A 25,056-nucleotide genomic window follows, 5' to 3' on the forward strand; every position below is an offset into this window, starting at 1 on the left:
TTGAAAAATGCATATCTTTAAGAAAATATATAAAAATCTACTTATATTTGAAAAGAAATTAAAAAAATTTTGACATATCAATGTAACGCTGTTTTTAAAAACACAAAATCCTACATCTGTGGTCAAAAAAACCTTACAAAAGTACAAGAGAAAAAATTGCAATAAATAAACGAACCCACCAAAAAACGTTGGTGCTAATCTTAAGAGCCGAAATATTTTGATGCTGTTTATTTCTTTTTACATTTCCATTACAATAAATAATTAATTATAAAAGAAAGCTTAAACAGCAGGTATGTTTTTCAATGAACGCTTCATTATTTTATCTTGAAGTTTATAACCATGGTAGAAGAATATGCCTCAACAATTGAGAACATTGATATGTAAAAAATTTTAGAATGTTTTTTTTTTCAAAAATAAGTAGATTTTCATGTTTCCTTTACGACGCCAAATATATCTTATGAGATATGCATTTTTCAAAAATCTTAACGAATTTGAATAATTTTTCATTCAAAATTGGTTTGGCAGTTCATTGCCCCAGCAACTGTGTTGATGCGACTATCTGTATCTGGATACAAGTAAAAAAAAACATTAAATTCGGCGTGGACCCATACATACAATATTTCGCCACACGAACTAGGACCCGTTTTGACCTACAAATACCAATTTTCAGACAATCCGTGAAAAAATGTGGCAAAAATCATCATCAAGGTTTTGGTATTATGGAATGGAAATTGAATAAATAAATAAAATACGGAATATCTGGAGGTACCGTTCTATGGGAACTATACCAAAACGTGATATCAATTGATAGACAGACAGACATCGTTAAATCGACTTCGAATTTTAAGCTGATTATGAATATATATATTTTATGAGGTCTTCGAAGAATATTTAGGGATGTTACAAACGGAATGACAAAGTTAATATACCCTCCTTTCCAAGGTAGAGGGTATAAAAACATGTCCCAAGTATAAATCCCCCTGTCAAGCCTGATGACTACTAAGTGGAGTGTGAAAATGCATTATTCTAATGAAAATCACAGAACAAATAGCCAACAATTGTAAATAAATTTAGACATTTCATCTGGTCTTTAAAGTTTGCAGAAACAATATCTGTTATATTGTTTGTGTATTTCTGGCATTGAAATGTTCGTGGTTCTGTTTAGAGCACAAACGATTGATAAAAAATGTAAAGTTTGTGACTTCGTGTAAGCGGTACGTTATTCGTTTCGTGTGTTTTCGTACGCTGCCTGCAGGTTCTGGAACAGAGTATAAATGAAGCCGGGAAACTTTGGGTACTACGGATGTCCAAAAAAGGACAACTTGTTGTATCTAGTTTTGAGTAATTCAGTACCAGGCAATTCATAGGAACGAATTCTGAAAGAACGTGGCGGTAATTCCGTATTTAGCTTTCACATTACAAACTTCATATTCGAAATTTGAAGCAATTCCGATGAATAACGTCGCAAAAAATCATCAACATACCGATTATAGGTAGGAATCGTTATATGGGGGCTATACGACTTATTTACAAACTTAACCTGCCAACTGGCAAAATGCACATGTGTGCAAAGTTTTAGGCTTCCTCTGAATTCACTCAGAAAATAGCGTAATTACAACACACTGACAAAATCGACTTAGAATTTTACGCTAATCAATAATATATATGTATATCCTTTATTGGGTCCGACATGAGTAGTTTGAGGAGTTACAAAAGGAATGACAAAGTTAGTATATCCTCCATAGTATGGTGGGGAATATAAAAAGATGAAATGTTTGCAAGGCGAGATACATCTCACTGAAGAATTAGCATCTTCTATTAGAAGAATTAGCAATTAAAGAGTAATTTATTGGACAAATCTACAAATAAATAGACATTGAATAAGGTAAAACATATTTATTATGATTTTAATTTTAACACATGTATGTAGTTATTTAATATTTTGAAATAAAAATTATCGCTTAATTTATTTGTTCAGTGAAATCAAATAAAAATTCCTTTATTTCAAAAAAATATTTAATATATTTTAATAATATTAAAAAATCTTTGGTTTTAATTGTGAAAAATAAACAAAAATAAAAAATAAAAGCTACCGTGGCAAGTTCAAGTACATTATATAGATCTTATAGAATGTTTGGTATTACATGACTAATATATGGCATTTGTCATTGATTTTTAATTGCACATATATATATAAGTTAATAGAATTCTTGTTAATAATATTTATGTTTTGCTTTGGTATATATCTTTACTTTTTCGGTGCTTTGGGCGCTCAATATTTTTCATAAATTTAAACGACATTCAGCAAGTAATCGCTATTATTTACGTCAATAACAGATACAAGAACTTAAAATCTGTTTTTCATTTAAGAGAAACTTATAATCTATAGCATTTAAAATGAGTATTTTGAGATTGAGATTCAAAACGTAAGAGTGGTCTTTTAACATTGCGATGGAATACCTTGTGTTATGGAATTCTCCAAAACTATGTGACAGTCATCTAGCGGCTCTAAAATTTGGATTAAAAACGTCAATAGATTTTTACGGCGCAGGAAACTTTCTTCTTCATACATCTCTTGGGTTACTTTTGTTAAGGACATCGGTTTAATCATGCGGGTTAACAAGTGGTCTCTGAAAAATATTGAACAAAAATATTAAGGTTGATAAGATGGGAGACACTGACCTATCAATAGATTTTGACAAACCTTAAGCTGAGACATATGAGTAACTGGAATTTACCATCTTTACCCAACGTACTGCCAACCTTGTTGATTTCATCCATCAGTTGGATGTAGTAGTGCCAGATTGCACTTAATTCTCGATGTTGCTGACCACTACCACAGCTGATGGACGAGTCTAAACTAGATCCAGAATCATCAATCTGCTGTTGCTCTTGTTGAAGATAATGTTCAAACTGTTCCTTAATTTTAGCTAAAGAAGATGAATATTTTAAGAGGTCTTTTAGCACTATGGAATGGTTTAAACTTACTAAAATAATCCCATATATAAAGATTACGACCGAAGAACCTTGTTGAACGAAAACCGCACAGAAACACGTTTTCCAAGCACTTGACAAGGCCCTCATCGCCACAAACCAAGTTAGTGAGTGTACCGACATCGCGATCTCGACTGGGCTTGTAATGCCATTTGACAATGACATTAACACAATTGCCCAGTTTGTGTTGAATTTCCGAAATGGGTGGCAAATCCTGACCACGCTGAACACTCGGACTGCGTGTACGAGGAGGAGTATGGCATGACTGTTCCATCTCTGCACTCTTGACGTTTGTAGAGACTCGCTGGCCCACTAAAAGTCGTTCAGTGGAGTCATCATCAACGCCTTTTCCTAGCCAACGCCCACAAGGAAACCTGCAACACATGTTACACATGTATATTAGTAGCCCAAGAATTGTGTTTTCTTTTGAGTAGTATACTTATAAGTGTGTCCTGTGACTTCGTTTCGCATAACTACATGCTCTATAAGCCATTTATTGGATGTTCCTGCGTTGTCATGACCAATACGCATTGTAGTCATCAAACCTAAATTTTTATACTAAAACAAATATAAAATATATGTTAGTTTCATTTAAAGTATGGGCTGTATTGTAACGTACATGGAATATAAACTCGAGGGAACCCTTTGGCACAGGTACCTTTTGTGTTTCATTTAAGGTTCCCGACACAATAATCCAAACGTTGCTTGAAGTATGGTACGAACCGTATTTGCGGGAAGGAAATATGACAACTCGATATGGGAGTTCTATTTACAAATAAAAAGGCATATGTATATGTTTGCTCATTTAAATATAACTTGCTCTTAACTTACTCGTTGTTGGGTAAGTATTTGTGAAGGAGTAGTAATCCACAGTGTTCAATGTCAAAATGTGGTAAAGAAATTGTTCTTTTTCCTCATCACATCTTAAAAACGCCGAACGTTTATAAAGCGAACGCAAGAGAGAATCATCGGAGAGTAACGTACGAAAGTGCCGTGACAATAATTTTTTCTCCAACGACAAACGTACCCAAGCTCTGGTATGTCCAATGTGCGTTTTAATGTCAGCCATGGCCATAACATTTCTAATAAGAACATATTAATAAATTGTACATGTACATATATAAGTGGATGCAAAATAATTTTCAATAATTACCGGACGTCAAATTCTAAGGACTCTGGCAGAGGACACAAATGCTCTAAGCCGACAAATTTATTTCGGTCTCGAGATCGACTGCGGTTTGGACTAGGTGGATTATCTAAATCACTTTGAAATGTAGATAAATCTAAAAGAAAGTTTTTTGAAATGGTTAGAGAGGTGACTTATATTCTTAACCACCCGACATTCCGGTATAGGTAGTATAATTTTTTTTGTCATAGGAGTTGTTATTTTTAAATAACTCCTGGGAAGATCCCAAGGATACTCATGAGGATTTGTGGCTCTTTCCGAAAAAAGGCATTCTCTGCCTCACTCCTGTAGTGCGATTTTTTAACTAATTAACGACAGAATTAATTAAAAACAATTTTTCAATCTCTTCCATTATCGGTAATTTACGAAATCTGTCGGTAAGTTAGCGAAGAAATGAAAGTACCGATAGATGATTTATTCGATGAGGACCAAAAGGTAGAGAATCGCACTATTGGCAAACATTGCCATATTTTAGGAGCATATATTTTATTAATCTCTCTTTGCTATTGCCCATCTTTTTATAGGAAATACTAGTGCTAACGCAAGTAGCAAAACAATTTTTTAAAGCGACACAATTTTAGTCCATTTACAGCACTTAAAAAGTGACATATTTTATAATTAAAAATGTTAAGGAAATAAGTTTGTAACGAAGCAGCTTGTTTTAATTAAGGGATTTTTAACGTTGTACTTACAATCCATTCGTTTGCGCATAACATTCCAGGCCATTGCAGGAGCAGTTACATAGCTTGATGTGGTTCCTATTTTATTACTTCCCGCCGGCTTTGGAGAAGTTGTAGTTGTATTCAAAATTGTAGTACCACAACTATTGGCTGCAATGGAACTGGAAGCGCGAGCGTCCTGTAACTCTACATACGCCTGTAAATGCGTCCACAATGCAGATTTGCCCTGTTTTGTTTGCAATCCGTGAGACCAAATTTTTTCCAATAAATCGCACAGCGACGCTATTAGTGTGTTCTCCTCGATTCCGTCGTTTTTATTCAAACCTAAAGCAACAGCTTCAGTCCCCATTTTCTCCAACAGCATGCGCTTTGTTTTGCTTTTCACATCCTGAAAACACGACATTTTACATATGGAGCATTGCTGAGATCAAAATGAATAAATAAACAAATACCTTCAATAATCTCTCCACAAACGTCCAATTGGCCTGAGCGATCAACGCTGGACTCAATTCAGTATTAGTCAGATTAGCTGAAAGCCGATTTAAAGCATTATTTGTTGACGGCTTTTGGTCAAAGTTTATTTCTTTGGCTCTCCATTTGTTTCCATTTTTTACCCGCCTTAAACTGTTACCTCTGCAATATTAGAGAACATGTAGGAATATGGCAAACACATTTTGCGGCAATTTTCTAATCTACAATTTACATTAGAATATTCATTTTTGAAGAGCGACTCGTAAAATAATTGAAACCCATACAAAATCGCTAACCCAAAAACAATTGATTTGTCCTTCGTTCAAGATCTACTTAAAAGGGATATGTTTGCGAACAAAATTGATTCCATTTTAATAGTTTCTCGTTATATACCCTCATGCACGTTTTTCGCAATTACCATAGTATATACATTCGATGATCGAATAATTGATTATAGATTAGATTATTTTATTTATTAAAAATGGATGTTAAATTAGAACCTTTTAACAGCATACTCTGAATATTTTCGTTACTCCAATCGTTGTAGGAGGAGCACAAAATAGAGAAAGGATTAACATCAATACGATTTATTTAATTTTAAAACTATTGTACTTTCCATTTCTTGAAATCTGCCTGGAAATTTTTACCCTGTCATGAATATATGCAACATCCAAATACATCCACATTTTACTAACGGGTTTCCTAACTTTGAGTTACGGCGAAGAAGTTATGTACAAAGTTAAGGGACCTACGCGTAGAATACAAAAAGATTCGAAATAATGACTTTTTAATGCCTGCGTTTATTGAAAACTACAAATTTGTAGCAGCGTGAGATAAACAACAAATGGTCTAACGCCTAGTTACTATTTGTGTTCGGGAATTCTGCTACAACATCGTTATACTTGGAAATGAAAGTGTTAACTTCTTGATTTATTTCTTTTTGGTACCAAGAACATAAGAAGCCTCATCGAAGACTGTCGAAAAACTCAAATCCGAAATTGGAAAAGTAATCAGATTAAACAGACCGATTAAACGTTTTAGTAAATACTTTGATAGATTCTATTATGTACTATTAAAAGCTAAAAATCTTGAGAAATTGATTGTCAGAACACACTTATTTATTTATTACCAAAAATGTATAAATGTTGGAATTCTGGTTCGTTAACGAAGATCAACTAGAAACATACATTTGACAATTGAAGTTTGCGCACCTTTTACTGTTGATTGCACCTTACCATAGTAAGAGTGGGGAATTCATGCAAGTAATAACAATTAAAAACATATTTCAAAGAATAATAACAAGATTAATTTTTTGACTCCTAAGTTTCGAATGTTAACAAATCATTCTTCCATTTGGTGCTTCTCCGACGTCGTTTAGAGTAGAGAAAATATGGCAATAGTGAGTTTGTTCCCATAGGCGAAACCCCCTAGTAGAAATCGGCAGAAAGCTGCATAAGTGATGCGGAGACTTCAGTGAATGAATTGCTACAATTTGCTAGAATTAAGGTTTAAGTAAAATATGCCCAGTATATGCGTGCTTCAAATGTTTATTTTATGTATTTGTTACAACATAAAAGCTTAGCGGAAGACAAAATTAATTTAAAATAAATATCAGAAACAATGTTAACAGTTAATGGAAAATGAACAATAATAACGATCACATCGGGTCAAAAAAAAGAAATAAAAATAAATAAATAAATAAAATATTCTGTAAAACTATAAAAAATATGTTTAAAATAATATCATACAGTATACTCATCGATTACATAATTTTACTGAAACAAAACTATTACATAGCACACCCACAAGTATTAGTATCTATAGTTTATAAAATGAGAATAAATATATTGTGATACATAAGAATAGGGAAAATAATCTACCTCGAGGTACATTCTTGATTTAGTACGGACTTTTCAAGAATGGGAAAGCTGCGAAAGTAAGCTGCGCGATTCGACAAAATTTCACTGGGCGGCGTTACTTCAATGTCCACACAAGTAAGCCGTTTTTCGAAGATTTGCTGGGCCTCCTGGCTAACAACACAAGGTTCGTAGCTCGTGGCACATATCATGTTTTCCCCATGACGTTTCCTACAAATGTAAAGCATTTATTGTACAATCAATATCTTGTCTTTTTGTTTCTGTACAGCAATAAAATATTTTGCCAAAAATAAAAATTGTTTCAATAAAAATGAAAAATGACTTGCAACAATTAGTTATTTCTGCGTTTCCAAATAAAAACCTTCTCAGTTGTTCTTAAATTTGTGGTAAAAATGCCATTAATCAATCAAGAAATAAATATTATCGGGAAAATAAAACGTATTCAATTATCAAAGGAAAACACCGCAGAGAAAAACACCAGATATCTACAAGATGGCTTTGCTGTTAGTCCAATTGACCAACAGTACGGTCCACACCAATATATAACGTTAAGTTGTCTTAGCTAGCTTCTTAAAATCAACAATACACATTGTTAGGACCGCTCTTACAGTATCGGTTTGGCCTTCCGGCTGCTCAAGACTCTCAGGTAGGTTCTCAACCGCCAAACGAACTTCGGGTCCAACATCATTTATTTCATGGGTGAACGAATACAAATATTTACTCTAAAACAAAACACACAGAGAACATTCCTTGAGGATTTTAAGGTCCCTTGCTGTTCGGAACCCCCACTCGGCCCACCCTACCATGGTCCACGAAACCCTATTTTTCATTATGTGGACCCCATTGACTCCCTTACTCTATTCACCACCCCACTCGACCATAATCCTTCCAATAATTTTTTCTCAAACAATATTCATTTTAATTCTTATAATACGATTCACATTTTTATTCGGACATTAAAATTAGGAAGCTGAATATCGAAATTACAAAGTCGAAAGGACCTTATTATTAGATTTGCTTTCTTATATTGTCAAAAATTAAATTTATTCCCTATCAGGACCTATACTAAGGGGATTGGGTATTTTTCACTGGCTTGAAATTTCGCCAGAAAGTTACCGACTATGTTAAGACGCCTACCTAATCGAGCTCAATTAAGTATATAATATTTCCGAGACCATCTACGTCTCATGACAAAAAAAAAACGGTTTATAAGACCCCTGCCCTTGATATATAGTCCCTTACAATAAATAAAAAAATAAAGAAAAAACACTCACAACAAAAATACTATAGTAACACAAAAATGTAAAAAAAATAAAAAACTTAGACTAAGATTTACGTAAATTGTTTCCTCGAATAAGTATCAAAAAAAATATAATAAAAGTATCAAAAAAAATAAAAATTAATAAAGTCAAACTTGGGTTTATTTTCTGCGCCTAACGGCCGGCTATAGTTTCCAAAGTATAAAGATGTTTATCGTTTTATAACACTTTGTTACCTTGCTGTTATACTGAACTCTTCCTGGGCCACTGGTATATTAGTTTTCCTTTCTCAGCGAGAAAACTGACATAAAATCACGACCATATGATGAATTTTGCAGTGTTGAAATATATTTCGGATAGAGTCCACTTTTCAGCAGCTGATCTTAGGCACTGGCACAGTTGGCATACACAGGGTGTTTGGTGACCACAGGATGCAGCTGACAATCGCTAGCTGCCGAGCGTATCTGTGGAGCGTAAAGGAAAGCGTTGGAATCTTTTTCCGGAAGCAACTTTTCCCGCTTTCCGCCATATACCTGCCTTTAAGAAATTATCAGCGTCCAGATACTAAGGTTTTCTTTAAGCAGCTACGAACGTCAGTCCAATTTTTAGTATTGCTCTTGAACTTTTCACAATCCTTTTTATTTGGAAGTGTTCGCTGGCTATCATGCCTTTAAACTTTATGTAACTCTTTATGAATAGTTTGCTTGTTTTATTTTTTTTTTATTCTGTTACAATTGTTTTGGAAACACGCATAAAATTACGCTCGCACTGAAACCGTTCACAAAATAAAAAGAAAGCTTCTTCGTGCTGACTTTGCTTTTATATGCGCATATTCCAACTGCAACATAATTCCAATAATGCATTTAATATTGGTATTAATACAATATAATTTCTCTTTCTTCCGCCATCATTGACGTTATTTGGGAAATTTGAGATATGGCGTAAAACTCACTCTCTCCCGTCGTCATTCAGGGACGACACCTTACATGGGATCAAGTAATATTTAGTACGGACGGTGTAGATACGCCATACGAACACCAACTGTTCTATGACAGCTGACATTTGTAAATAACAATTTTACAGAGAGGACAGAAGGTTTTTCTAAGTGGACCACCCGCAACAAAACTCCGGTTATGCCGAGCTGGCGAAGGGATAGACGGTGTGCGGAGCGTCCAGTTAAGATTTTTATATATATTTCCCCAATCGACTCAACGTGGGGAACTCCCACACCCTGAAAGCCGGGCATTATTAGGGAAGTGTTGGCCCCTTTTAAGTTATTTCTAAGAACGTTTACTTTTTGCTTACTTTCCTCAGATTTCCACGAGTTCATCCCCTGGTTTTGGATAATGGCAATGGCTGTTTTTTTGTTTGATAGAACCGATTCAAATCGTTCAGGGGGTAAGTTTCATGTTTTTATTCGCTTTAAGTATTTTGTTTTTATTAACTTTCTTATACGTATATAGGACGTTCACAAGACATCTACTTATCCTATATTGCACATAAGTATAAAGCTATTACAGCCTCCCCCCATTTTTAAAAAGGCATATCACAGTCATGTCATCACATTTTAATGTCCTTAGCATGAGCCACGCCTAAAGATTTACCTTGAAGGTCTTCGAGCTCATACATATTATTCCCAACAGGTTTCACTATCCTACATTTCCTAAACTTTCTAGCAAATTTTGCATTAAAATTCTTTTGGAAGTCGCTTAGCAAGTAATTGCGGCGATAAACCTCCTGACCTGGGGCGAACTTGGTTAGTCTAGCTCTTGGATTATACCTTTGGGCACTGGCTTCATAGGCTTTGTGCATATTTTGCTTTATTTTATCTCTTATAAGCATAAGTCGGTCGTTCCTGTCCAAATGAAGAATTTCATGTTCAGTGAGGGATTTTAACTTTGTTGCTAACTTGTAGTCCGAACCTTTAGTGTACATATGGTACCCGAATAGGGCAAAAAATGGTGATACGCCCGTCGCGGCATGTACCGAGGTTCGGAGAGCGCACTCGATTTCCGACAGATAGAGATCCCAGTCTCTATGATCATTTTCTAGATAAGCTCTAATGGCCGCCAGAACGGATTGATTAACCCGTTCTGAGGCGTTCGACTGTGGTGAATATGGGGCAGTTTGAAGGTGATTAATTTGGTAAACTTTTATCATGTCTTTGAATTGTTTAGAGTTAAATTGGGCCCCGTTGTCACTGTGGACAGTCTCAGGTACCCCAAATTTTCTAAAAATTTCCTCCACTAAAAATCGGATTACGTTACTGGCGGTGGCCTCTCTCATAGCCTTCAAACACACAAATTTAGAAAAATGATCCACAACGATAAAAATATATGCGTTTCCACACTTGGAACGTGGGTATTTGCCCAAAAAGTCAATATAAATTTTCTGAAAGGGTCTTTCTGTTTTGACTTCGTTTCCTAACGTAGTCTTTGTATTATAATTGACACTTTTGGTTTCTTTGCATGTTATGCATTTCCCGACATATTGACGAACCTGCGACGTCATATTAGGCCAATAAAATTGTTGCCTTAAACGGCTCAATGTCTTGCGTGTACCACCATGAGCGGATGTTGGAGAATCATGGGCCTTTTGGATCAGATGATGAGTCAAATGTTCTGGAACCCATATCCTCCACTCGTATTCGCCCAAAAACTCACAATTCTCCTGTCTTAGCCGCTTCAGCACTAGGTTATCTTCGACTTTTAAGTCTGGAAGTCTATTCTGATTATTTTCAATAACATTTTTCAGATCCCTGTATTCTTCACTGTCGAATTCATTGGTATTAACTTCAAATATCTGCTCTATGTCGATCTCTTCTATCCAGGGAAGTCTGGATAAAGTATCTGCCACTAAATTATCTTTTCCTTTTCGGTGTACGATGTCGAAACGGTATGCCTGCAACTGTAACGACCAACGGGCGAGACGACCACTTAAATCCTTTAAGTTCATTAGCCATTGGAGACTGGCATGATCTGTTATGACAGTAAAGTCCATTAATTCTACATATGGACGGAACTTCTTTATAGCCATAACAGCCGCCAGGCATTCTTTCTCCGTAACACTGTAGTTTTTTTGGCTGGAATTTAGCTTTTGTGAATAAAAAGCAATAGGGTGTTCGTCTTCCTGATCATTAAGTTGAAATAGTACCGCTCCGATACCGTATTCCGAAGCATCACACTGTATGAAGAATCGTTTTCGGAAATCAGCATGACGTAACACCGGGGCCCGTGTCAATGACCTTTTAAGGCTTTCAAATGCCTTTATTGCTTCTTCAGTCATGATGAATTTCTTAGATTTCTTAAGGGTGTCAGTTAAAGGGGCAGATATCGTGGCGAAATCCTTTATAAAGCGGCGATACCACCCTGCAGTGCCTAAAAAACTTCTAACTTCTCTTATATTTTTCGGTACTGCTATTTTCATAATGGCTTCCACTTTATCCGGATCTGTTTTTAACATACCATCCCCAATTATATAACCCAGATACTTCAATTCCCTGAAACAAAATTGAGACTTTTTAAGACCAATAGTTAAATTTGCTGCTTTGAGACACTGTGCAACTTCTTTCAATAATTCCATGTGTTGCTCAAAATCGCTCGAGATTAGTAGTAAATCGTCCAAATAAATGAACACATTTTCCTTTAATCGGTTTGGTACGACCTTATCCATCAGGCGACACAGACGTTGGGCAGCGTTGCATAGCCCAAAGGGCATTACCCGAAATTGGTATAAAGGTCGCCCGGGAACAGTAAACGCGGTATATTTCTTACTCTCCTCCTCTAACTCTATTTGCCAGAATGCAAATTTGAGATCCACGCTACTAATATAGTACGTCTCATCAATGCGGCTAAGTATGCCATCTATATTTTGTAGGGGATACGCGTCTTTTTCAGTTAATTTGTTCAACTTTCTCGCGTCGAGGCAAAACCTATTTTTCCCGGGTTTTCTTACCACCGTGGTTCGGTTACACCACGGGCTTTCACTCTCTTCGATTACATTTAGTTTCAGCATTTTATCTATTTCCTCATATGTGATTTGCTGCACTGCAGGGGACATTGGGTAATGCCTATCTTTAAATGGTACTGCTCCCTCTACCAGCTTGATAACATGCTTTTCAAGCTTGGTTCTACCCAATCCCATTTTCTCAAACGTATCAAATTCTTCAATTGCCTGATTCAATTTAAGTTTTTGTTGTTCTGTAAGCTGATGTGGTTTTAGTCGATGTTCCGTTCCCGTTTCTCTATATTCTTCAAAAACCTTTTCAATATTAATTTCTTCAACTGGTATGATTCCTGGAGCAAGATTAAATTTATGCCAGACATCAATACCTAAGTATAGATTTAGATCTAGATCGGGGCATAAATATAACTCCATGTTGTTAATGCTACCATCGAATTCAACATTTATTTCAATTTTACCAATTATACGATGTCTCCTGCCACTCGCAGTCCTAATATTGGTAAAAACTGGTTTCATTTCGATTGAAAGTTCCTCCAGTAGTTCCCTACACCCTTTCCCCAGGAGGCTTATGGACGCTCCGGTATCTAACAATCCTTCGAGGACTTTCCCCTTTATATAAATTTTAGCAAAAGGTCTGGGGTCTTTGAAACTCGTTTCGGCACGGGTTATGGTTTCAACCACAGCTCTTTTAACTCTTCTTTTCTCTATGGCCTTCTGCCTTATTTTAAGTATGCGTTTAGGAATATTTTTCTTTCCAACATCTTGGCCAAATATTCTCCGTCTAACTAACTCATAATTTGTTTGTCTCACTTCTAGTGGAACATAATGTCTCTGTTTTGCCCACGATTCACTTCCCTTAAATGTATGCCCTTCTTTTATTTCAGATTGTTTCAGCGATTCGTCCTGAGTCTCATTCACTTCTCGGGGTTTCCTGCCGGACGTGTCTCCCCCGTAGTTTCCACGCCCCTCCGGTAGTTTCCCTTTTGACAATTTGGACATTTGGGAGTTATCGTGTTTTGCTTACCACATCGATAGCAAAACAACGACCTTGCTGTGGATGGACAATCCACGAATGTGTGCCCTGATTCCTGACAATTCCAGCAAACATACACCTTGTTGTGCTGTTGTGCCATCCGAATAGCAGAGACAGTATCAGGTACCTCTATTTGAGGATTCGGTTCCTCATATTCATAATCATCATATGTGACTTCATTGACTTGCCTAATCTGTCGCGGAATCGGTGCCATTTGTCTTGTATCTCTTTTGGGAAAATTCTTTTCAGCATCTTTGCATTCCACTCGTAATAATTCCACTGTGGAAATGCTCATCGGGTATATAACCATTTTTATGTTTTCCCTAACATTACTTTTAATAATTTTGATCATGTCTTCATCAGTGATCGGAAGCGGTAATCGAGATCGGAGCTGTCCCATAGCATGAAAGTAGGTATCAATAGGTTCGTTCGCCATTTGTTTTCTCTCTACCAAATCTTTCATGGCCTCAAAAGGCGATTTAGTAGCCCGATACTGGGACAATAAAGCGTCCTTTAGACGAACCCATTGAGTGAATTTCCTCATCTTCTGCAATTGCCAGAACCACTCAAGAGCAGGTCCAGATACAAGCAACCTAAAATCCCGTAGAATTTCGTCCCATGGAATGTCATACTGTTCTTTGAGACATTCTAGGCGGAATATGAATTCTTCCACCGTTAATTTTAGCGGGTTTCCATCAAAGTTGATGCCAAACTTGTCGACTCGGATGCGCAAATGGTCTTTCATCGGTACAGGTGGGAAGTAATACCCAGTTGAAGATGAAGTTCCCGATTGTATTCGCTCCCTACTAGCCATGGCATTCGAAACAGCCGGAAGATCACTCTGGGGAATGTTCCCATTCCCAACATGCCCATCAAAATTTACTGTCCTTGGAGTTACATTAGTGGTATTTGACGTCATATTTTGAACTGTCTTGACCAAAATGTCTATTGTTTTCCTTAAATCTTTCACCTCATTGCTTACAATGTCTTTGACTCTTTCTTCCAGGTTCACATCTCTAGACTGAACTCTTCTAGTCCCCGGTGTAAGAAAATTGTCACCCTCATTTTCTATCCCAGTTGGTGCAGTTTGAGGGTTATTATCTATGTTCCCATGACCAGGACGATTTATAATGGTGGAAGATAAGTCCCTAAATTGCCCTGTATTTTCCATGTTTCCAGTTTCTAATTCATTCATCTTTTTCTTTTTAGGTTCGATTTGACCTTGATCGGAATTAGCATCAAAATGTAACGGCCAGTTTCTTTTATTCGCTGTCTTTGACCTGGTATACATTCCCTAAACTACGTTTTCTATATAGATAAAACTAGTTGTTAAAATGCACTTTGATACTTTTACTATCTTATCTTAGACTTAAAGTCTTTAATTTCTCTTTTTTTTTTTTTTTTTTTTTTTTTTGATTCTTGATCGAGTTTAATTTAAATTATTTGGTATATACCAGTCAATAAAATTACAAGTTTATCATCAAAAATTGTAATTTTCTATATTCTTTCACTTATTATTTTTAATATATATATATTTTTTTTATGGAAGGTTTATGGTAGTGTTTGTAAGGTAGATGAAATGGGAGCACATTGGCTAAAAAAAATCTAATTGCTATTATCGCCAATCTTTTCCTCAGACGAATTAAATCACATTCTTTTACTGCTTAAAGCCAATAAAAATGAGCGTTTAAAAATCCTCAGAATGTCCTTATAAACTTATAATATATGTATATGAACAAATAAATCTTCTAAGACTAGCTGCCATTGCATTACTTCCCTCTTTTTATTGAAAGTAAAGATCATATGGGTTGTGGCCATCGACACTTATCTCACGGGAATTATTCACCTGGGATGCCGATTTCTTATAGCCAGCAAAATCTTATCTTGGATCTATTCAAAATTATAAAAAAAAACAGTACAAAACATCACAGGTCGATTACAACATTCATAGTTACAAAAACACAACTAGAGATTGCACTAAGACCCTTTCCTATAAATCTAGCCAATATTATTCTAATACTAATATTGCACATTTAATCAGAACCTATCTAATCCATAGGTCTGGTTGCAATACCAGTTAGATACTTTAGCTGAGGACTAGATTTCGAAACTATTGAATCTAGGCTGATCTATTGCTTTGTGTTTGGGTATTACACACAATAAACATTACTTTTCCTTGAATTACCAATATGGCAATCTAGGTATTTATTTCTAAAATTGGGCGCCATTCTGTTAGGACCGCTCTTACAGTATCGGTTTGGCCTTCCGGCTGCTCAAGACTCTCAGGTAGGTTCTCAACCGCCAAACGAACTTCGGGTCCAACATCATTTATTTCATGGGTGAACGAATACAAATATTTACTCTAAAACAAAACACACAGAGAACATTCCTTGACGATTTTAAGGTCCCTTGCTGTTCGGAACCCCCACTCGGCCCACCCTACCATGGTCCACGAAACCCTATTTTTCATTATGTGGACCCCATTGACTCCCTTACTCTATTCACCACCCCACTCGACCATAATCCTTCCAATAATTTTTTCTCAAACAATATTCATTTTAATTCTTATAATACGATTCACATTTTTATTCGGACATTAAAATTAGGAAGCTGAATATCGAAATTACAAAGTCGAAAGGACCTTATTATTAGATTTGCTTTCTTATATTGTCAAAAATTAAATTTATTCCCTATCAGGACCTATACTAAGGGGATTGGGTATTTTTCACTGGCTTGAAATTTCGCCAGAAAGTTACCGACTATGTTAAGACGCCTACCTAATCGAGCTCAATTAAGTATATAATATTTCCGAGACCATCTACGTCTCATGACAAAAAAAAAACGGTTTATAAGACCCCTGCCCTTGATATATAGTCCCTTACAATAAATAAAAAAATAAAGAAAAAACACTCACAACAAAAATACTATAGTAACACAAAAATGTAAAAAAAATAAAAAAACTTAGACTAAGATTTACGTAAATTGTTTCCTCGAATAAGTATCAAAAAAAATATAATAAAAGTATCAAAAAAAATAAAAATTAATAAAGTCAAACTTGGGTTTATTTTCTGCGCCTAACGGCCGGCTATAGTTTCCAAAGTATAAAGATGTTTATCGTTTTATAACACTTTGTTACCTTGCTGTTATACTGAACTCTTCCTGGGCCACTGGTATATTAGTTTTCCTTTCTCAGCGAGAAAACTGACATAAAATCACGACCATATGATGAATTTTGCAGTGTTGAAATATATTTCGGATAGAGTCCACTTTTCAGCAGCTGATCTTAGGCACTGGCACAGTTGGCATACACAGGGTGTTTGGTGACCACAGGATGCAGCTGACAATCGCTAGCTGCCGAGCGTATCTGTGGAGCGTAAAGGAAAGCGTTGGAATCTTTTTCCGGAAGCAACTTTTCCCGCTTTCCGCCATATACCTGCCTTTAAGAAATTATCAGCGTCCAGATACTAAGGTTTTCTTTAAGCAGCTACGAACGTCAGTCCAATTTTTAGTATTGCTCTTGAACTTTTCACAATCCTTTTTATTTGGAAGTGTTCGCTGGCTATCATGCCTTTAAACTTTATGTAACTCTTTATGAATAGTTTGCTTGTTTTATTTTTTTTTATTCTGTTACAATTGTTTTGGAAACACGCATAAAATTACGCTCGCACTGAAACCGTTCACAAAATAAAAAGAAAGCTTCTTCGTGCTGACTTTGCTTTTATATGCGCATATTCCAACTGCAACATAATTCCAATAATGCATTTAATATTGGTATTAATACAATATAATTTCTCTTTCTTCCGCCATCATTGACGTTATTTGGGAAATTTGAGATATGGCGTAAAACTCACTCTCTCCCGTCGTCATTCAGGGACGACACCTTACATGGGATCAAGTAATATTTAGTACGGACGGTGTAGATACGCCATACGAACACCAACTGTTCTATGACAGCTGACATTTGTAAATAACAATTTTACAGAGAGGACAGAAGGTTTTTCTAAGTGGACCACCCGCAACAACATACTTTGTAGAAAAATATAAACGTCATCGGCACACAGGTACAAAATATATTTGTCATCAGACAAACGAGAGAAATATTAACAAAACGGATTCACATTTTGGTTTGGGTTATATATAACCACATACCCGATTCAAGATATTGTTAACTAAATACAATGAATAAAAATCATTAGTTTTTGTTCGAAACACACTGTTAGAGTGAAAACAAATGAATTTTATGATCTGGAAGAACATCAAGGGCTATCCCGCTGTGCAGTAAAAGTTATCCAAAGTATTGTCAAAATTGTCATTGCCTGGTATCGCTGGCACTAGAAAATATGAGTTTCTCCGAATCCGAAATGGTATCACAAAAATTGCTGGGGAAGTAATCCACGAGCCGACTTGAGATCGAGACCAAATATAGATCATGGTATTGCGTCGCTTACGATAACCACATGCAATGAAGGTTGGTGCAGAATTGTTCCGTCTTAAAACGGATAAACGGATATAGCGATAGGCACTACATTACTGCCCCAATAACTTGTTATTCCAACAGTAATGAATTATGTGTTTTTTCTGCCAACTCAAGAATCAAAGATTTTGAGGAATGTGTCGGGTGGGTTTGCCAGGGCAATTAAAGAGGTGCAGCGTAGTGTGCGGTCTCTTATCGCACGCCGGCAGACGACAGCATCATTCTGAACATAGTTGGGCCAAAACTACCTTGGTTTGTCCAGGCATCCGACGTTCTTCAGTTGGAACGGATGGGAGTGGATCATACTATAGTGTCCACGGATAAGTGAACATGTTCTTATAATCAAGGAGATTCTTATAAACTGAGATCTCTTTTTAGATGAGAGCATGTGTTGGGTTAAGTCAAATAATCATAAGTAGTTCTTAAGAAATATATTTATAATGTCTAGTAGTAAATGTTTCTAAGACAAAAGCAATGATATTTGGCCCACCTGGTCGACTGAACAGCAGTATTAATATACAGGTTAATGGTGTAGCAGTGGATTTTGTTGACCGTATAAATTGTTTAGGTGTTGTCCTTGATGCTAAGCTTGACTTTTCTTTGCATATTGATGCATTGTACCCCAAAGTTATAAATATGCTCCGAAAACACATTACACTCAACTGATTTCTATTTGCCCTTCTTCGTAAAAAGAAATCTTGCCTTTTCTATGTTATTCTCGGTAATCTCCTATTGTATTGAAGTGATTTCTGGTACAACACATGAGCAATTTATGAAAATTGAAAAACGTTTTAACATTATGTAAGATATGTTTACAATTTGCGTCGTTCTGACCATATTTCTGCACATGCAGTTCTCGTTCTAAGAGTGTCACTCTCTACTTTTGTTAAAAAACGCGTGATTTAATTTCTATATAAATTTTTCTGTTAAAATCTTCCCGCTTTTCAGCGAGATCGAATTGTGTTCTCTCGGTCTACTAGGAATACGCAAATAATTTTTCCACATTTTTCTACACCCTTGTATAAAAGATCTTTCATGGTTCGTTCCGCATGAATCTGGAATCAGCTTCCAGCTGAGCTAAGACAGTTCTCGTTCTCCCGCGGTGTATTTCGCCGCATGTTTGAAAACTTTGCAGAGACAAATGGAGGTTAACGATTTGTGTGTTAATGATATATAACGATACTGTATTGTTTGATTCAATGTTGTTTTCTATTACCAGCAATAGACATATAAATACATTTTTCTTGAAATACACATAAATACACTATATGATAGTTCGGAAGACTGCTGCGGTGAGAGGACATTACGACATGATGAGGTCCAAAACATAATAATAACAAAATGTCGGTGTCCACTTCTCTTATTTCACCGAACATGACTGCTGCGGTGGAGAGGAGACATCACGACATGATTAAGTTCTAAAAAATTAATGACTTAATTTCGGTGACCACATCTTTTACATCACCGATAGAATTAATAAGATCACATTGCCTTGGCATTACTCCACACGAAGTCTGCATACCCTGTCTGGATTACAACTCATTAAAGACAAACTGGAGAAATCTAGGACAATTTTTGATGCACAAGTTATACCTTCGTGTTATTCTTACATCAACTAACTTGATTTATGAAAGGGTATAAAACCCACTCATTTTTTTAATTAAATAGTAAGGTTGTTTTTTCATTTTACACACACACACACATCAGCAACATATTTAAAATATAACTCCTAAACATTGAAACAATATGTATCATAACTAAGTAAAAAGGAACATTGTTCCGAGTAACATGTACGAGCAAGAACCACTGTCAAAAGACTCGAAATGTTATATAAATAGGTAAACAATAAGAAGACATTACGTTACAAAAGTTAACACATTTTGAACTACTTACCTTAAAAGCTTAATTCTTTGATCAAACATTTTTAAATTAGGATCCGGCTCTTTATCCCATATGGAGAGTATTTTGTTGTCAACTAATGTTGCAAACATTTGAGATTCCAAAAATTGCGACAGGAATGGTCTATGATGCTCCGGTTGATCCGAGAGAAACGAAGATTTATCAAAGTTCTGTATGGTCTCTCGATTACTCAACCATTCATCTCTATCCTGATTTGGATAGATTACGAAAAATTCATAAGCAAAAAACATATGTACAAAACGATTTAGGAAAATTTCCCGTAGAGCGTTATTTATTCGTAGATCTTGATAGTACTGGTCTTCCGGGCTTAACTGCGGTTTAACGTCTCTATTGCGTGTTCGTGTCGGAGAAGACATCGATGGTGGAATCGTAGCTGTGGCATCGACATGGTCGCCTGCACCGGGTATAGGAGATGATGATCGCACGTTTTTTCTTCTGAGAAAATCTGCAATGCGCGGAACATGGTCGATTCTCGATGGATGTGCCACAAGCGGCTGATAATGCAAATTGCAATGGCTATTACTTTCTGGAGATGAGCCTAAGGTGTATACAGTTTCCTGGAGTTGTTGAAAACGCTCCTTGCTTCTACGTGCGGCTTGTAAGCCACTTGGCAAAGTGCAACTGCTGATCATAACATCTTGATCGCGAGAGTAACAATTTCTTATATTAGGTTCATTTATACGGTCTCGCTCTATTTCAAATTTATCTAAAATGGAAATAATCTCGGCCATAAAATCCATTTTGTGTGGAAAAACCGGCAACTCTTCTGGCAGTTGTATGATTTTCTTATCTATGTCAACGAAACATAGCGTTGCCTCAGACCCAATTTTATTAGCGGCCTCGCATTCTGCGTGCAGTCCCATGACAAAGGGCACTGGAGCATCGAGAAAATGATGTAGAGCAGCTGGTAGAATTGGTGCATATACATGTGGCCAAACAAAAGGGAAAAGAATCGAAGTTATACACTCGCCGACGACCATCAGCTTTTGATAATCTAAAAAAAATGTTTAAATTTGACACTGCTACGAACCTCCGATTCTAAAGGTACCTACCATTAGACCGAAGCAAAACCTGATTTTCCAGTAAAACACATGTAAGTAATTGAATAACGCACTCCACTCCTAGGTAAGTAAACAACAATCTTAGGGAAAAATCCAGTAAAGGTAGTTCCAAAGGTACTTCCGGCCGTTGCAAAGTTAGTGCTATTGGGGGCAAATGTGCTTCTGAAGGGGGTAAGTAAATTCGAATAGATTTTCCAGGATGAGGCAACATTACTTCATACAATATATTATAGACATATGATTCGAGACTTATACCAGGACCTGGCTGGCGCGGAAGACATCTGAAACATATAAATAAAACTCACTTTTTAGGAAATGTAAGAAATAATGTACACGAAGCATACTTATATAGGTTTCTCAGGAATATTTCAGCTGCAAACGCGTATGGTTGCTGGCATATTAATGAAATACTTTTGGCAACATAGAGCTTGTCTTTCGTAATGTCATAGTAACTTTGTGCTGATTGAGGAGCTTGACCAGCCACTTTGAAATGACGAGGTAATGATCTACTAACGGGACTGTCTTTTATACGGGATAATGAATGTGTTTGTTGGCCATTGGATAGTTCAGTAATGAACATGGACTGTAAAACAAAATTAAGCATTTATATTCATATGTATGTCATAGTCATGTCTAGTGAACTTAGCTCACCTGTAGCGTATGCATAGCACTGCATATATTTCTATTGCGTATTTCTTCGTAAAATACGAGACTAAACCCATAGCAACGCTTGCCATCTTCTCTCGTGGTGGCAAATGAATGAAATTTCGGTTCAATGCTATGTTTTTGTGTTCGAAAGCGTAATCCTTGGGGCAATGACAGCTACATTTTAAAGTAATAATTTTTATAAAAAAGAAATATGAGTAATAAACACAGATCATAAGCACATCAATCACCCATTATATTTTATTTATTTTTTAATTCGTTGTAAAGAACTTTTCCCTTGAAAATGAATGCAAAAAACCATAAATTATTTTTGAGATCAAACAACACTATTATTATTCATAATCAGATTTTACGCATAGTATACACTTATGTAACCCGGATTCGGTACATTCATTTCATAGTTTCATTTGATAAAAGGAGTTAAATTGGCCGATATGGCCAAAAGTTTATATTAACTTGCATCAATATCAAAACAGTTTTTATCTAAATTAATTACAAATATATATAAATATATCATCAGCAAAATCAATTGCAAACATCCCAATCACCATCTGGTGGATAGGCAACCTGCCCCAGGCACGTAAGAAGGGAGGTATAGAGGTATAAAGAGAGCGTCTCAATGGGCCGGTGTGGTTCGCTAAGTGCTACACAGTGGAAAAATATTCAGTCCTGCTAAAACGCCGCCCTTAGAACTGAAATATGGTGCCTCCTCATGAGGCGAAGGTGCAAGGTGCAAGAACATAATAAAATCCTGTTAAAAAAAAAAACCTGCTGGAAGCCATCTCAATCTTCATCTGATGGATAGGCCTACTCCCCAGGCACGTAAGGGAAGACCTTAAGGATCTAGACGGAGGTACATATGTATAAGAGAGAGCCTCTACATCAACATGCCTATAAAGCAGGCACAGTTATGTACCGAATAGTGCAGACGCAGCTACGTGCGAAACATCTGCCCAGCATGTGGCATAGGCAAGGGGGTTTTTAAAATGCTTTGACGAAAATGATAAATTGAATCCATTATTATTTTACTGCAATTCACCGAGGCTTATGTATTTAATTTTTTAATTTTTATTTAAGCGGCCATTGGTTAGCAAATTAAACTACAAAGCCGATACATTAATTAAAAAATTAACAAAAATGGTTTTGGTTGGTTGGTTATGTTTGGTTTTATACAACATAAAAGATCGGCTGGAATAGTTGGATCCTTCTTGGAAAACAAAAAAGAAAACAATATTTATTGTCCACACGGAAATTTACTTGTAGATAGAGAAAGTGCGCCACTTTATTTTGATTAATAGAAATAATATTAAATTTGAATTTTGCATAGGGCTCAATAATCAATTTGCGAATTCAAACAATTATTGGTACAATTTTGTATGGGTAGAATGACCTAGAACAATTTGTGCTTCACAATACCAAACGAAATAAGATCTTACCATACAAATTCCGTGTGAGTCAAACGGATTCCAGGACACATTCTCTGGATAATGAGCCAACGGTTTACTTTTATATGCCCGATCCAAAGGGGAACATTGTAGATTGTCGCCTGAGAAAGATTTCGAGTTTCAGTACCGGTCCATATAAACAGTTGTAAAATATTTTGTGTACATTACCAGCAAACCTGTCGGGTTCCAAACCAGTATCTAAATCTAAACCACATATAACAAAGTAGTCAGCGAATCGTGAGAATTGTGGATCACAATCTTTTTTCATTTGTCGCAATTCCGCTGTACCCTGCACATCTTGGTTTGTTGGTGAAGTTGGCGAATTCGATGACAGAGAACTTGGTGAATCATTTGTTAGAGAGGAAGTGCTCAATTTAGAGGCTGTAGAAGTATCGGGTGCCACTTGTGAATTAATGGACTTGAGTTTTCGCATGGCCACAAATTTCGGCTTGTTAAAGCCAGCCTCGCCGTCATTGACATTGTTGTCTTTTGTTTCTAGCTGTGACGTGGATGCTTTAATGTTCAAACTTTTTGACATTCGTTTGACAACATTATCCGACATGTTTTGTTGCAGCAAATAATTGCGTTCTTTTGAATCGAACTTTCAATTTATATTCTATTTCAATTTTATCTGTATTGTGGCTTCAAATGAAGCAATTAGGACAGTTTACCCATGCATTCCTCTCGGCTTTCAACACTTAAAATTAAAAAAATATCTATTTGTTTACGGAATGTCGACGAAATTTCTTTCCCACTAATCCACCGAGATGTAATTTTCCTTGTTTTTGTGGAAACTGCTTTCTTTATTGGATACGAAAAAATCCATCCAATTGTGTATCGAAAGTATAAAGTATACGGTTCCCCTTCCAAGCCTTCTGACTACCAACTTTAATGGCATTGTGATTTAATGCTATTGTGATTGAATTAAAAATTTTTCTCCGATATCATTTATAAAGGGAAAATCGGTTATCGTAGTTTGATAGACATGATAGAAAAAGAAAAAAGAGGAAGGTAGTCGCATCCACACAGCAGGTGGCAGTGAACTGATTTCGAAACAACAACTTCAACATCGTATAACAAAACAGTCATATCAATGTTGTCAATGTTGATGCATCATGGCACTTGGCTTCAAAACGGCATTTGGAATCAACCATGATGTTCAAGGCCTATTAAATAGTCGTTGAAATTGCACTGAAACTACAACTGAGATCTAAGAAACCTCATAATGTCATTACAATGTGGGTAAAATTGTTCTACCAAAAACTGACTTGGAGAACATTTTATATGCCAAAATACTCGTAAGAGCCAGATTTCCGTCCTGAAAACTAGTGGAATATCAGAAAATTGGAAAATTTGTTCTACCAAAAACTGACTTGGAGAACATTTTATATGCCAAAATACTCGTAAGGGCTTCCACTTTCATTTGGCATTCACAGTTTTTGGACGTTTTTATATGGAGGCTTCCAGAGGCAGATTCCCGTCCTGACCACCAGTGGAATATCAGAAATTTGGAAAAATTGTTCTACCAAAAACTGACTTGGAGAACATTTTATATGCCAAAATACTCGTATTGGCTTCCACTTTCATTTGGCATTCACAATTTTTTGGACGTTTTTATATGGAGGCTTGCAGAGGCAGATTTCCGTCCTGACCACCAGTGAAATATCAGAATTTGAAACTGTTGTTGTATCATTAGCTAATTTGCGATGTTATGTATGGAATTAATAACTGGGGTATGAGAATTCATTATCGAACAAAATTTGTTTATTTCATGGACCATTTCACAATTTTATACATTAATTTTGTTTTCAAATCGGTTCCAGGATTTTTCTCTGACGCACAGTTGAAAAAAGTGAAATTTCGATGTTCTGAGTCACCCTGTAGTTTTGGTGAAATTCAATATTATCGATAGTTTGCAACGTTGCTAATTTCACGATTGATACTATCGATATTTTGCATTAGATTGAATATCGATTGATAGTTACTCATATCGATATTATCGGTCGAAATGAATGTACTCAAGGTGT

General features: G+C 36.0%; 1 protein-coding gene and 1 long non-coding RNA gene across 3 annotated transcripts; one reads left to right on the forward strand and one right to left on the reverse strand.

The window, feature by feature from the left end:
- Window positions 1-1,916: 1,916 nt before the first annotated feature.
- Window positions 1,917-23,941, reverse strand: LOC101890281 (DENN domain-containing protein 5A). 2 transcript variants are annotated; one of them, XM_005190712.4, is made up of 16 exons: window positions 23,198-23,941; window positions 23,021-23,130; window positions 21,570-21,740; window positions 21,263-21,501; window positions 20,910-21,199; window positions 19,831-20,851; window positions 7,212-7,418; window positions 5,313-5,493; window positions 4,873-5,248; window positions 4,148-4,277; window positions 3,826-4,076; window positions 3,614-3,759; window positions 3,434-3,552; window positions 2,989-3,368; window positions 2,705-2,930; window positions 1,917-2,630 (listed from the first exon to the last, which is right to left on the reverse strand). In XM_005190712.4, the coding sequence occupies exons 1-16, from the start codon at window positions 23,589-23,591 to the stop codon at window positions 2,441-2,443; spliced, it is 4,431 nt and encodes a 1,476-aa protein (XP_005190769.1). In that variant the 5' UTR covers window positions 23,592-23,941; the 3' UTR covers window positions 1,917-2,440. The 2 variants fall into 2 exon arrangements, with proteins under 2 accessions (XP_005190769.1, XP_019894914.1); XM_020039355.2 differs by lacking the exons at window positions 1,917-2,630; window positions 2,705-2,930; window positions 2,989-3,368; ... (4 more) ...; window positions 4,873-5,248; window positions 5,313-5,493 and adding an exon at window positions 6,863-7,149 and having other exon boundaries at window positions 23,198-23,940.
- LOC131801278 (uncharacterized) lies at window positions 9,523-14,837 on the forward strand. The gene is made up of 3 exons (XR_009341770.1): window positions 9,523-9,865; window positions 13,315-13,586; window positions 14,470-14,837. It is a non-coding gene; the product is annotated as an uncharacterized LOC131801278 (long non-coding RNA).
- Window positions 23,942-25,056: the final 1,115 nt, after the last annotated feature.

The sequence above is a fragment of the Musca domestica genome, unplaced genomic scaffold (genome assembly GCF_030504385.1).
Source record: "Musca domestica strain aabys unplaced genomic scaffold, Musca_domestica.polishedcontigs.V.1.1 15, whole genome shotgun sequence".
In the NCBI taxonomy this organism is placed as follows: Eukaryota; Metazoa; Arthropoda; class Insecta; order Diptera; family Muscidae; genus Musca; species Musca domestica.

Excerpts from the sequence above, each read along its gene's own strand:
- LOC101890281 (XM_005190712.4), bottom strand. The coding sequence starts at position 23,591 with ATGTCGGATAATGTTGTCAAACGAATGTCAAAAAGTTTGAACATTAAA. Across the intron at positions 5,494-7,211 it reads AATCAAGAATGTACCTCGAG|AGGTAACAGTTTAAGGCGGG; the intron begins GTAGATTATTTT and ends CTAATATTGCAG. Across the intron at positions 4,278-4,872 it reads TATGCGCAAACGAATGGATT|ATTTATCTACATTTCAAAGT; the intron begins GTAAGTACAACG and ends ACTTTCTTTTAG.